Source organism: Macaca mulatta, chromosome 20 (assembly GCF_049350105.2).
Source record: "Macaca mulatta isolate MMU2019108-1 chromosome 20, T2T-MMU8v2.0, whole genome shotgun sequence".
Classification (NCBI taxonomy): Eukaryota; Metazoa; Chordata; class Mammalia; order Primates; family Cercopithecidae; genus Macaca; species Macaca mulatta.
The window spans coordinates 29,185,001-29,198,590 of NC_133425.1; the positions used below are offsets into that span (position 1 = coordinate 29,185,001).

General features: G+C 52.0%; 1 protein-coding gene and 1 long non-coding RNA gene across 10 annotated transcripts in view; both read right to left on the bottom strand.

The window, feature by feature from the left end:
* ZNF764 (zinc finger protein 764) overlaps positions 1–2,268 on the bottom strand; it is a 14,263-nt gene extending 11,995 nt beyond the window's left edge. For all 9 annotated transcript variants that reach the window (XR_013411636.1, XR_013411638.1, XR_013411635.1 and 6 more), the window contains exons 1-2: positions 1,881–2,268; positions 1,630–1,740 (exon numbers count right to left, since the gene is read on the bottom strand). Coding sequence is in view for 2 of the 9 variants with exons in the window: in XM_077985854.1 (XP_077841980.1) it covers positions 1,630–1,740; positions 1,881–2,076 (307 nt within the window). In the remaining 7 variants the exon portion in view is untranslated. The remainder of the gene's footprint in view (positions 1–1,629; positions 1,741–1,880) is intronic.
* Positions 1–13,590, bottom strand: part of LOC144337990 (uncharacterized) — a 129,283-nt gene that overhangs the window by 7,657 nt on the left and 108,036 nt on the right. The gene's annotated exons all lie outside the window — the stretch shown is intronic.

Here is a 13,590-nt window from a genome sequence, read left to right on the forward strand (position 1 = left end):
GGGACAGTTCAGGCTCGGCTCATCCTGGTCCTTGAATCCCACAGCCCGCGTGGGCAGGGACAGGCCTGCTGGACCCCCGGCTGCCCTTGGGAGATGGAGGAGTGACACCTGTTCCTCGGCTGCTGAGCCAGACAGAGCCGGGACGGAGGGAAGGAACAGTCCACTCGGCCTCGGGGCTGGGGAAATGTCACTGCGGGGGAAAGGCAGAGATGACATGAACATCTGGGCCTGATCCAGAAGGAGGAGCGGACACCTGAGGATGTTCCAGGCATCAGGAACAGCACCAAGAAAGGCAGAACCAGGTGGGCATGGCCAATTTCAGTGGGGCTGGACACTCCGCAAAGGCTGAGGGCAAGAAATGAAGGAAAAAAAGGGGGGCAGGCGGGGAGAGAGGAACCAGCCTGCAGGTGAACCGCAGGGGTGGGTCCTGAGGTGGAGGTAGAGTCAACAGAGCTTAAGAGACTGGGTGTGGGGGCTCAAGGCGGTAATCCCAGCGCTTTCGGAGGCAGAGAAGGAGCATCAGTCTAGGATTTCAGGACCAGCCTGGGCAACACACCAAGACCCAGGACCCCGTCTCTAAAATATATTACATAACAATTTTTAAAAATTAGGCCAGGCGCAGTGGGTCACTTTGGGAGTCCGAGGCAGGCGGACCACTTGACCCCAGGAGTTCTAGACCAGCCTGGGTGACATAGTGAAACCCTGTCTCTACTAAAAATACAAAAAATTGGCCGGGCGCCATGGCTCATGCCTGTAATCCCAGCACTTTAGGAGGCCGAGGCGGACGGATCACAAGGTCAGGAGATCGAGACCAGCCTGGGTGACATAGTGAAACCCCGTCTCTACTAAAAATACAAAAACAAAATTAGCCGGGCGTAGTGGCGGGTGCCTATAGTCCCAGCTACTCGGGAGGCTGAGGCTGGAGAATGGCGTGAACCCAGGAGGCGGAGCTTGCAGTGAGCCGATATCGCGCCACAGCACTCCAGCCCGGGCGACAGACAGATCAAGACTCCGTCTCAAAATAAATAAAAAAATAAATAAAATAAAAATTAAAAATTACCGAGGCGTGGTGGTGGGCACCTGTAATCCCAGCTACTTGGGAGGCTGAGGCAGAATAATTACTTGAAACTGGGAGGGGAAGGTTGCAGTGAGCTCAGATGGCGCCACTGCACTCCAGCCTGGGCAATGGAGCAAAACTTTGTCTTTAAAAAAAAAAAAAAAAAAATTACCCAGGCTTCGTGGTGACCACCTGTACAGTCTTAGCTGCTCTGGAGGCCCAGGCGGGAGGACTACTTGAGCCTGGGAGTTCCAGGCTACAGTGAGCTATGAGGCTGCCACTGCACTCAGCCTAGGCAACAGAGCGAGACCCTGTCTCTAAAACAAAAACACCAAAAAAAGCCCCAAGAGTGTAGTGACCACACAGAGGTGAGGACTCAGGGGCGGGTTATGGCAGGCCCAGAACCCCATCACTGCTCCTTTCTCGACTGCATCCGGGAGCCAGGCAGGGGCTCAGCCTCCTGGTCGCAGTTGAGAAGGCAGTTGAGAGAGGAAACTGCTAAGCAGGTAGCTGCAGGTGGCAGAGGATACCGGGATGGGACAGGAACAGAGAAGTAGCACCCTATACTCCACCTGGGTCCGTTTCTGTCGGACATTTCGTCTCCGGATCCCGGGCAGCGGGGCCCCACAGTTCGGCCTCCTCCTCCACCCAGGAGATGAGAGCTGGCTTGTTGCCTCCGATTCCTAGGGGAGAAGAACGCAAACCCCACACTGAGGGGAAGCCGCCTGCCCGGCCCCGGGGTCCCCAACTCCACGCGCAGCTCCCAGAAGCGCGGCAGGGCCTGTGGGGGCGCAGGGCCCAGGTGAGCAGGAGGGGCTCTCACCGAGCGCGCTCAGGTGGCCGTAGGTCTCCCGCATCACGTCCCGGTACAGGGCCCTCTGCGCGGGTCGCAAGCAGCCCCACTCCTCCCGGCAGAAGTACACGGCCACGTCCGCGAAGCTCACAATCCCTGGCTCCCTCCACTCGGGTCCGGCCCCATTTGGGTCCCGGGGAGGGAGCGGGGCCAGAGGCGGCACCATGGTGACTGTCAACCCGACTACGGATCGGCTGCCTCCCGTTGGCCTGGCTTGGGCCTTCGGAACCTCCTGCGTCCGAGAAAGCCTACGCGGCCAGGCCCAAGGGAAGGAGGAAGGTCTCTAGGGCCCCCCGAGGGCGCACTAGAGAGCATGGAAACTAACGGTGCCGATGGCAGCGGGTGTATAATCAGAAATGGAATATGCCCTCATAAAAAATGGCGGCGGTGCGGGTACTCGACCTTTGCCCCTACGCAATCGTGCCCAAGACAACGTCCCCGGTATGTACAGGCGGCGTTCTCTCCGTACCCTCATCCAAAATGGCCGCGGTGACTACAGGGGCCGGCCTTGAAAACTAGTCGCGTTTGTTTAGTCCCCGGCCCAGCGAGGCGGTGCAGCAGAGAGCTCCGCCCGGGTCTGCAACAACAAGAAAGCGCCTCCTGGGAGGGAGCTGGCCTCTCGGCCTTACTGAACTCAGGCATTAGTTTTCGTCTCTAGACCGTTTTATAATTGGTCTCCAGCTCATCACTCCCTCGTTTTGTCCTTGTTATCTCAGAAACAGGGCGACAGCAGTCTCTTCCTAATGTTGAGTGTAAAAACCAATGGAGTGGGCGTGGCGCAGTGGCTCACGCTTGTAATCAGCAGTTTGGGAGGCCGAGGCCGGAGGAACTGAGGTCAGGACTTCGAGACCAGCCTCACCAACATGGTGAAACCCCGTCTCGACTAAATAATCCAAGTAACTGGGGAGGCTGAGGCAGGAGAATTGCTTGAACGCGGAAGGCGGAGTTTGCAGTGGGCCAAGATTGCGCCACGGCACTCCAGCCTGGGCGACAGAGCGAAACTCCGACTCAAAAATAGAAAAGAAAGAAACAAAGAAAAAGGAGTGGATACAGGAGACTGTAGGCTTGTAGGCTTCTTGGAGCCTGAAATTCTGGAATCTTCCTGATGGCAGAGGCAGTGGGGAGAGTAGGGTAAGGTTGAGAAAGTCAGAGGGTCCTCTCTTCTAGGAGCCTCTCCCATTTACTGTGCAGGACGTCTCCCAGTCGCCGGTCTCCCTCTAGCTGCAGCCGGGCTCTCAGCTCCCCTCACATCCTGCCGCTGGGCGGATGGCCCAAGGCTCCTCTGCTCAAGCCCAACTCATCCCTTTCTTGCCCCAAACTGCTTCCCCTGGGGTCTTTATCTCAGTAAATGTTGCCAACTCTCCCCCAGACCACCCTCTCACTTCCTGATGACCTATTCTGTGCTCCATTTGACTTCATACATGTCCTGTTGTAGCAGGAGGAGCTGCAGACAAAACCCCTCAGACACCGAGTTGAAGAAGGAAGGGCTTTATTCGGCCGGGAGCATCAGCAAGACTCACATCTCAAAAACCAAGTTCCCCGAGTGTGCAATTCCTGTCCCTTTTAAGGGCTCACAACTCAAAGGGGGATCAGGGAACCAAGAAATGTAGCAGGATGAGCTGCAGACAAAACCCCTCAGACACTAAGTTAAAGAAGGAAGGGCTTTTATTATTATTATTTTTTTTTTTTTTTTGAGACGGAGTCTTGCCAGATCTGTCGCCAGGCTGGAATGCAGTGGCCGGATCTCAGCTCACTGCAAGCTCCGCCTCCCGGGTTTACGCCGTTCTCCTGCCTCAGCCTCCCCAGTAGCTGAGACTACAGGCACCCGCCACCTCACCCGGCTAGTTTTTTTGTATTTTTTAGTAGAGACGGGGTTTCTACTAAACCCCGTGTTCGCCACGATGGTCTCGATCTCCTGACCTCGTGATCCGCCCATCTCGGCCTCCCAAAGTGCTGGGATTACAGGCTTGAGCCACCGCGCCTGGCCCAGAAGGAAGGGCTTTATTCGGCCAGGAGCATCAGCAAGACTCAGGTATCAAAAACCAAGCTCCCCGAGTGAGCAATTCCTGTCCCTTTTAAGGGCTCACAACTCTAAGGGGGTCCCCGTGAGAAGGTCATGATCAATTGAGCAAGCAGTGGGTACATGACTGGGGGCTGCATGCACTGGTAATTAGAATGGAACAGAACAGGACAGGGATTTTCACAGTGCTTTTCTATACAATGTCTATAATCTATAGATAACATAACCGATTAGGTCAGGGGTCGATCTTTAACTACCAGGCCCAGGGTCTGGCGCCGGGCTGTCTGCTTATGGATTTCATTTCTGCCTTTTAGTTTTTACTTCTTCATTCTTTGGAGGCAGAAATTGGGCATAAGACAGTATGAGGGGTGGTCTCCTCCCTTACTGTGTATGGGAGTAAGAGTCGCCTCTAACCGCCTTTTAGCTCTTAGTGGGCTCTTTAGTTGAATCTAGGCCCAGATTGAGAATCGCTTGTAATCCTAGCTACTGGGAAGCAAAGGCAGGAGGATCCCTTGAGCCCAGGAGTATGAGATCAGCCTGGGCAAGTTAGTGAAACCATATCTTCAAAAATAAATAAATAAATAAATAATAAAGTAAAATAAGAAAAAATGAATTGACAGTGGACAAACGAGAAAATTATACAAATTGTATTAGTTTTACATGTACATGGGGATCTTCACAAGAGAGGGAAGTCAGAAAAAGTGCCCAAAGCCAGGTGCTTTTATGTTTCTTAGACAAAGAACAATAAAATTTAAGTGGGCAGATGTGGTGGCTCATGCCTGTAATCCCATCACTTTGGGAGGCCAAGGTGGGTGGATCACTTGAGGTCAGGAAACCCCGTGCTTACTAATAATAATTTTAAAAAGGTTAGCTGGGGGCGAGGGGGTGGTGGGTGCCTGTAATCCCGGCTACTCGGGAGGCTGAGGCAGGAGACTCACTTGAACCTGGGAGGCAGAGGTGGCAGTGAGCCGAGATCACGCCACTACACTCCAGCCTGGGTGGGAGAGAGACTTCGTTTGAAAAAAAAGAAAAGAGGGCCAGCCCGGTGGCTCACACCTGTAATCCCGGCACTTTGGGAGGCCGAGGCGGGCGGATCATGAGTGGTCAAGAGATCGAGACCATCCTGGCCAACATGGTGAAACCCCATCTCTACTGAAAATACAAAAATTAGCCAGGCGTGGTGGCCCGTGCCTGTAGTCCCACCTACTTAGGAGGCTGAGGTAGAATAGCCTGAACCTGGCAGGCAGAGGTTGTAGTGAGCCGAGATCCTGCCACTGCACTCCAGCCTGGGCTACAGAGCGAGACTCTCTCTCAGAAGAAAGAAGTAATAAAAGGAAAAAAATAAATGACAGGACAAAGAAAATTTAGCTAGGGCAGTGAGTAGCTAGAATATGTATGGGGGGGTGTCAAGTAGGTGCAACATACAGACTACTTTGTTACCTATGTTTATTCTGGTCCCTTGTGGCCTCTGAAGGCTGTTTTCTTGCCCTGGTACAGAAGGATATTCCCCCAGAGTAAGGTTTCTGGCATGCTGCATGCAGAAGAAACAGGTCGGATTGCTCCGTCTGAAACTACAATTTCTCTGTTTTTAACTCAGAATATATCAGTATACCAGGCTGTGAACGTTTTACAGGAGGTCCGGGGGAGGCCCTGTGGAGGAGCCTGGAAGGATGGTGATCTGGCGGGGATCTCAAGAAACGGGTTAACCTGCCCCATAAGTGAGGAGAGCCACTTCTTTCCCTTTTCGGGGATCCGGGTGGGGCGGGCGCCGCTGAGCGCATCTAGGAGGCCGCAGGTCGAGGCATCGCATCCGGGATCAGGACGCAAACATCCCTATACCGCAGACACCGCCACTGTGCCAGGAAGAGGCAGTCGGCCGTTTCCGCAGAGCTCTCGGCCCGCGGACTCTTTCCCAGTCTCCGTCCCTTCCGCCTCCCCAGGTACATTGGCTTGGAGCCATGAGCGCGGCCAGTGACTGGGCGGCTCCTGGAGGGACACTGGGAATTTGCCCTGGGAGTGGGGTGCAGGGGGCTCCACGGACGCCTCGACGACCGGAAGTAGCTTCGGGTGGGGACTAGAGAGGACAGCGAGCAACTCAGTGGTTCCAGAGTCCAGAAAAATGAAGGCCCTCTTAGAAGAGATGGCTGTCGATAGTCCAGCTTCTCTTCATTTTAGAGAAAGGCATTGAATAGCTTGAATATCGATCTGGTGTTGCTGACCTGGTTTGTTCCTGCTGGAAACGTCTCCTCTTGCTGTTCCTCTCAGGCGGCCTTGGCAGCGCCTCTTGCCGTAGTTAAGATGGATGCAGCCGCTTCGACCTGGGCTCAGGCAGTTGTCAGCAAGGGCTACAGGGGAGGGGAAACCGGTCCAAGATTCTCGACCAAGGGCTTGACGTCCCCTTCCCAGTCCCTTAGAGGAGGCACTTCGAGGAGGCCCACTCAGTGACCCAGTCTTTATTTTATTATTGTGTTTTATTTATTATATTTTTAATTTTTTCTATTCTATTCTATTCCACTCTACACTCTCTCGCTCTCTTTTTTTCTTTTTCTTTTTTTTGAGACAGAGTTTAGCTCTTGTTGTCCAGGCTGGAGTGCAATGGCGCGATCTTGACTCACTGCAACCTCTGCCTCCCGGGTTCAAGCGATTCTTCTGCCTCAGCCTCTTGAGTAGCTGGGAATACGGCGCCTGCCGCCATGCCCGGCTAATTTTTTGTATCTTTAGTAGAGACAGGGTTTCACCATGTTGGCGAAGCTGGTCTCGAGCTCCTGACCTCAGGAGATCCACCTGCCTGGGCCTCCCAGAGTGCTGGGATTACAGGCATAAGCCACTGCACCTGGCCTCTACTCTCTACTCTTATTTTTTTATTTTATTTTATTTTATTTTTTTGAGACGGAGTTTCGCTCTGTCACCCAGGCTGGAGTGCAGTGGCGGGATCTCAGCTCACTGCAAGCTCTGCCTCCTGGGTTCCCGCCATTCTCCTGCCTCAGCCTCCGGAGTAGCCGGGACTACAGGCGCCCGCCACCTCGCCCGGCTAGTTTTTTTTTTGTATTTTTTAGTAGAGACGGGGTTTCACCGTGTTAGCCAGGATGGTCTCGATCTCCTGACCTCGTGATCCGCCTGTCTTGGCCTCCCAAAGTGCTGGGATTACAGGCTTGAGCCACCGCGCCCGGCTACTCTCTACTCTTGAGAGGGAGTCTTGCTCTTGTCCCCCAGGCCAGAGTGCAATGGCGCGATCTCAGCTTACTGACCCCAGAAGCCAGGCTGGAATGCCTCAAATTATTGAAGGCAAAACCTCATCAACTAGAGAGGTAGGATTTTAGGGTAGGTTACCACACTGCCATATAAATGTAAAGAGGATAAATATACACTTTGAGAGGCCGAGGCAGGCAGATAACTTGAGGTCAGGAGTTTGAGACCAGCCTGACCAACATGATGAAACCCTGTCTCTACTAAAAATACAAAAATTAGATGGGCATGGTGTCATGTGTCTGTAGTACCAGCTACTCAGGACACTGAGGCAGGAGAATCGCTTGACCCTGGGAGGCAGAGGTTGCAGTGAGCGGAGATTGCACACTGCACTCCAGCCTGGGCCACAGAGTGAGACTCCATCTCAAAAAACAATAATAATAAATAAGGCCAGTCACAGTGGGTCACACCTGTAATCCCAGCACTTTGGGAGGCCGAGGCCAGTGGATCACCTGAGGTTGGGAGTTTGAGACCAGCCTGAGGAATATGATGAAACCCCGTCTATACAAAAAATACGAAAATTTTTTTTGGACATTGTGGCATGCACCTGTTATCCCAGCCACTCAGGAGGCTGAGACAGGAGAATTGCTTGAACCTGGGAGGCGGAGGTTGCAGTGAGCCGAGATTGTGCCATTGTACTTCAGCCTGGGCAACAAGAGTGAAATTCAGTCTCTAAATAAATAAATAAATAAATGTAAAGAAGAAAAATATAAATGACAGATGATGGTAAGTACTAAACATAAGTAAGAAGGTTGTTTAGAGGTCATGTAATGGGGGGTCGTTCAGGTATCTAGGAAGTGTATGAAATTGTCCAGGATGGGTGACAGGCATTTCACAAACGGTTCCCTGTAGCATCTCTCACCGCTGTCCGCTCTTGCTCAGGCCCTTGCTGAGTTAGGCCGGGGGCCTCCTAGCTGCCCTGTGGGGCTCCAGCCTTTTGCCTTTGCCGTCCATCTGTCACTGCAGCCTGGTGTAGTATAAACAGGAAGGGCAGTGCCTGGGAAATAGGAGATTTGGGTTCCAGGTCTACTTCTGCCACTGACTCAGCTTCATGATCTTAATTATGTTCCTCCTTGGGTCAGGTGCTGTGGCTCATGCCTGTAATCCCAGCACTTTGGGAGACTGAGGTGGGTGGATCAAGGTCAGGAGTTCAAGACCAGCCTGGCCAACACTGCACTCTGGCTAACCGTGTGTTTCACTGTGTGTTAGCCATGAGTGCAGTGATGGGGTTTAATAGAAACCCCGTCTCTACTAAAAATACAAAACTTAGCTGGGCGTGGTGGTGTGCGTTTGTAATCCCAGCTACTCTGAAGGCTGAGGCAGGATAATTGCTTAAATCTGGGAGGCAGAGGTTGCAGTGAGCCAAGATCGTGCCACTGCACTCCAGCCTGGGTGACAGAGCAAGACTCTGTCTTGGGAAAAAAAAAAATTATGTCTGGCTTCAGCATTCTCAGGGTGTATTCTGCAGAACAGTATTCCCATGAAACGCTCTATGGGGGAAAAAAAAGCAGCATTCTCTATTCCCCTTGACGGTCCCCTTTGGCAAATTTAAGGTTCAGGGCAGCCTTCAATAAAGAAATGTAGGCCAGGTGCGGTGGCTCAAGCCTGTAATCCCAGCACTTTGGGAGGCCGAGACGGGCGGATCACAAGGTCAGGAGATCGAGACCATCCTGGCGAACCTGGTGAAACCCCGTCTCTACTAAAAAATCGAAAAACTAGCCGGGCGAGGTGGCGGGCGCCTGTAGTCCCAGCTACTCGGGAGGTTGAGGCAGGAGAATGGCGTGAACCCGGGAGGCGGAGCTTGCAGTGAGCTGAGATCCGGCCACTGCACTCCCACCTGGGTGACAGAGCGAGACTCCGTCTCAAAAAAAAAAAAAAAAAAAGAAATGTAGTCCGCCTGGCGCGGTAGCGCATGTCTGTACCACATGTCTGTAGTCCTAGTGCTTTGGGAGGCTGAGGCAGGAGGATTGCCTGAGCCCAGGTGTTTGAGGCTGCAGTGAGCTACGATCATGCCATTGCACTCCAGCCTGGGCGACAGTGAGACCCCATCTCTAAAATAATTTTTTCACATTTAAAAAATCTTTCCGGGCCAGACAGTATCTCACGCCTGTAATCCCAGCACTTTGGGAGGCCGAGGCAGGTGGATCACAAGGTCAGGAGATGGAGACTAGCCTGGCCTACATGGTGAAACCTTGTCTCTACTAAAAATGCAAAAAATTAGCTGGGCATGGTGGCGAGCGCCTGTAATCCCAGCTACTCAGGAGGCTGAGGCAGGAGAATTGCTTGAACCCAGGAGGCAGAGGTTGCAGTGACCTGAGATGCCAACACTGTATTCCAGCCTAGGTGACAGAGTAAGACTCCTCTGTCTCAGAAAGAAAAAAAAAATTGGAGATGAAGGGCTGTGATGGTTCTACAACAGTACTATTACACATTTTGCCACTGAACTGTACTGTATACTCAAAAATAGTCTAAAAGATATATATTTTTTTTGAGATGGAGTCTCGCTCAGTCGCCCAGGCTGGAGTGCAGTGGCGCGATCTCAGCTCACTGCAAGCTCCGCCTCCCAGGTTCAAGCGATTGTCCTGCCTCAGCCTCCCAAGTAGCTGAGACTACAGGCACCCGCCACCACACTCGGCTATTTTTTTTGTATTTTTAGTAGAGACAGGGTTTTACCATGTGTTTGCCAGGGTAGTCTCGATCTCCTGACCTCATGATCCGCCCACCTCAGCCTCCCAAAGTGCTGGGATTACAGGTGTGAGCCACCATGCCTGGCCAATAAATTTTATATTATGTATATTTGACCACAAAACAAAAACAAAGACAACCTAGTGATGTCCCAACATACTGAGAATCATGGAGCCGGGTGCAGTGGCTCACACCTGTAATCCCAGCACTTTGGGAGGCCGAGGCAGGAGGACTTCTTGAGCCCAGGAGTTTGAGACCAGCCTGGGCAACACAGTGAGACCCTGTCTGGAAAAAAAATTAGCTGAGTGCGGTGGTGTGCACCTGTAGTCCTAGCTACTTGGGAGGCTGAAGTGGGAGGATGACTTGAGCCTGGGAGATCAAGCCTACAGTGAGCCATGATTGCACCGTTGCACTCCAGCCCAGAAAACAGAGCGAGACCCTATCAGAAAGAAAGAAGATGTGGTGTGGGGTCAGGGGTTAGAAAGAGAAGAAAGTAAAGAAACTTAGCATCATGGGAAGCGAGAGCCTTATGGAAGCTCCTCCCTCTCCCTAAGCCCATCTGTCAATCTTCTCCACTTGGTGTCTCTGCACAGCCACAGATGTCCTTTCTGCACCTTGAGGGAACTCATCCCTAGCTTGGAGCATCCCACTTGCTGTTTCCTCTCTTTGGAAACGTCTCTACCCCCTACTGTCCCCAACCCCAGCCCCAAGCCTCTGAACCCTGCTTGACACACTTCGCCTGGTTCTGCTCCTCCCTCACTGGCAGGGCCTCCTCTCTCCAGCTGCACCTTCTCCTTGGCCCCACTGCTCCCCAGAACGGGTCACCCTTGGCCTTCACCCTGATAGCCCCTTGGTGGGCACCGGAGCCCCCTGGCTCCGGCTCTCCATACTGGAACCTCTGAGTCTTACTGGCTCATATTGTCAGTCACTGAGCTGCAGATTCTATGTCAGAAGGCTCTCATGAGTGTCTTTCTTCCTAATTCCGAGGTCACCACCTTGGTCCCAGCTCCTGATGACCCTCACTTAGGAAAAAATGCCCAACAGATCTCTAGTGTCTAGCTCTGTCCCCCAACCAGGTCACACCCACACTGCTTTGCAAAGATATTTTCTGATGGCACCTGGCAAACAGCACTGCACTTGCTCAAGAACTTTCTGTGGCTCCTCAGTGCTACAGAATGGATCTCAAGCTCCTCTGCTGGAATCTGTGGCCCTCCCATATTTGACCCCAATTCTCGGCTGCATCTGTCTCCCATTCTTTGTTTTTTTGTTTTGCTTTGTTTTCTTTTTGAGATAGAGTGTCTCACTCTGTTGCCCAGGCTGCAGTGCAGTGGCCTGATCTCAGCTCACTGCAACCTCCGCCTCCCGGTTTCAAGCGGTTCTCCTGCCTCAGCCTCCCGAGTAGGTGGGATTATAGGTGCCCACCACCATGCCCAGATAATTTTTGTATTTTTAGTAGAGACAGGGTTTCACCATGTTGGCTGGGCTGGTCTTGAACTCCTGACCTCAAGTGATCCGCCTGCCTCAGCCTCCCAAAGTGTCTTTTGTTCTATAAAGCAAGATTTCTTTGCTGTTTCCTCTGCCTGAAAATCTCCCTTAACACCAATTTGTAGGCTATGGGAAGCACAGCCATCTCCTCCCAGGAGCATTTCTTGGCATATCACCAACCAGCCTGGGTGAGGTGGTGCCTCTGGGCTTCCTCTGTCATAGCTCCAGTTACTCTCTTCCCACATTGAATGTGGGCCCTGACACAGCTGTATCACTGGAGCCCAGCACAAAAACCCACAGAAGCCTGAAGAGGGTGTTTGCTGAATGAATGACTGAATGAATGAATGAATGGGGTCAGCTTTCCTCATCTTGGAATTCTCTTATTACCTAGCACAGTCCCTTCAACAGAAGGCAGTCAACACACAGTCACTAACTGCCAATTGTCCTTCTTTTTTTTTTCTGTTTGTTTTGAGACAGAGTCTCACTCTGTCACCCACGTTGGAGTGCAGTGGCGCAATCATGGGTCACTGCAGCCTCAGTCTCCCTGGCTCAAGTGATCCTCCTGCCATAGCCTCTTAAGTAGCTGAGGCTATAGGCACGTGCCACTACACCTGGCTGATTTTTGTTTTTGTAGAGATGGGGGCCTCACTATGTTGCCCAAACTGGTCTCAAATGCCTGAGCTCAAGAGATCCTCCCATCTCGGCCTCCCAAAGTGTTGGGATTACAGGCGTGAGCCACCACACCCAGCCTGACTGTGCCTTCTAAGTAAAAACTGGCCAGGTGAGGTGCCTCACACCTGTAATCCCAGCACTTTGGGAGGCCAAGGTGGGAGGATCGCTTGAACCCAGGAGGTCAAGGCTATAGAGAGCCATGTTAACACCACTGCACTCCAGCCTGGGTGACAGAGTGATACTCTATCTCAAGAAAAGAGAAGGACAGAGAAAAGGAAAGGACAAGAAAAGGGGCACTTGCTGGGACTCTCAGTTTTCTGCTCACACTCCCCCGACCAGGCTGGGCTGGGACCCGCATCCTAAGTTCCCAGCCCGTTTTCTGTCAGAATCTGACTTCTCAGAGGAAGTGGTAGAGACATCTGGGCTCTGTTTTCATTTCCAGCCATGCTGCCATATGGCCGTGAAACCTTGAGAGTACCACGTCATCTCTCTGAGTCTCAGTTTACTTATCTGCAAATATGGTTATTGATATCCATGCCCTGGCTCCTTGGCAGGCCTCTTTACACTTTCTAAAGTGTAGACCATCCACAGTAATTCACTTTTTCAACAAATGTATATTGCACAATTACTATATCATACATCTTGTTAAAATGTCAGCCTCCACGGTAACCCTTTGAGGTAGATATTATTCATCCTCATTTTACAGAGGAGGCACTGAGACTCAGGGAGGTCACGTGTCTTACCGGCTGTGCCTGGGGGAAGTTGCAGAGACTAGTTTTTGTTTTGTTTTGTTTTGTTTTTTTGAGATGGAATCTCACTCAGCTGCCCAGGCTGGAGTGCAGTGGCGCAATCTCGGCTCACTGCAACCACCAACTCCCGGGTTCAAGCAATTCTCCCATCTCAGCCTCCTGAGTAGCTAGGATTACAGGCACCCACCATCATGCCCAGCTAATTTTTGTATTTTAGTAGAGATGGGGTTTCACCATGTTGGCCAGGCTGGTCTTGAACTCCTGACCTCAGGTGATCTGCCCACCTCGGCCTCCCAAAGTGCTAGGATGACAGGCATGAGCCACCACGCCAGCTTTTTTTTTTTTTTTTCTTTTAAGAAATGGAGTCTTGACCAGGCGCAGTGGCATATGGCACGCACCTGTAATCCCAGCTACTCAGAAGGCTGAGGCAGGAGAATTGCTTGAACCCAGGAGGCAGAGGTTGCAGTGAGCTGAGATGGCACCACTGTACTCCACTCTGGGTGACAAAGTGAGACCCTGTCTCAAAAAGAAAAAAAAAAAAAAGAAAAGAAATGAAGTCTTACTCTGTTGCCCAGGCTGTAGTACAGTGGCACAATCATAGCTTACTGTAGCCTTGAACTCCTGGGCTCAAGCAGTCTTCCTGCCTCAGCCTCCCAAGTGGCTGGGACCACAGGCACAATGTGCCACTACGCCTGGTTCATTTTTTTTTTCCTAGAGATAGGATTTCACAATGTTGCTCAGGCTGGTCTGAACTCCTGGCCTCAAGCGATCCTCCCACCTTGGCCTCCCAACAAAGGCTGGACTTGTGCCACCTGCATTTATT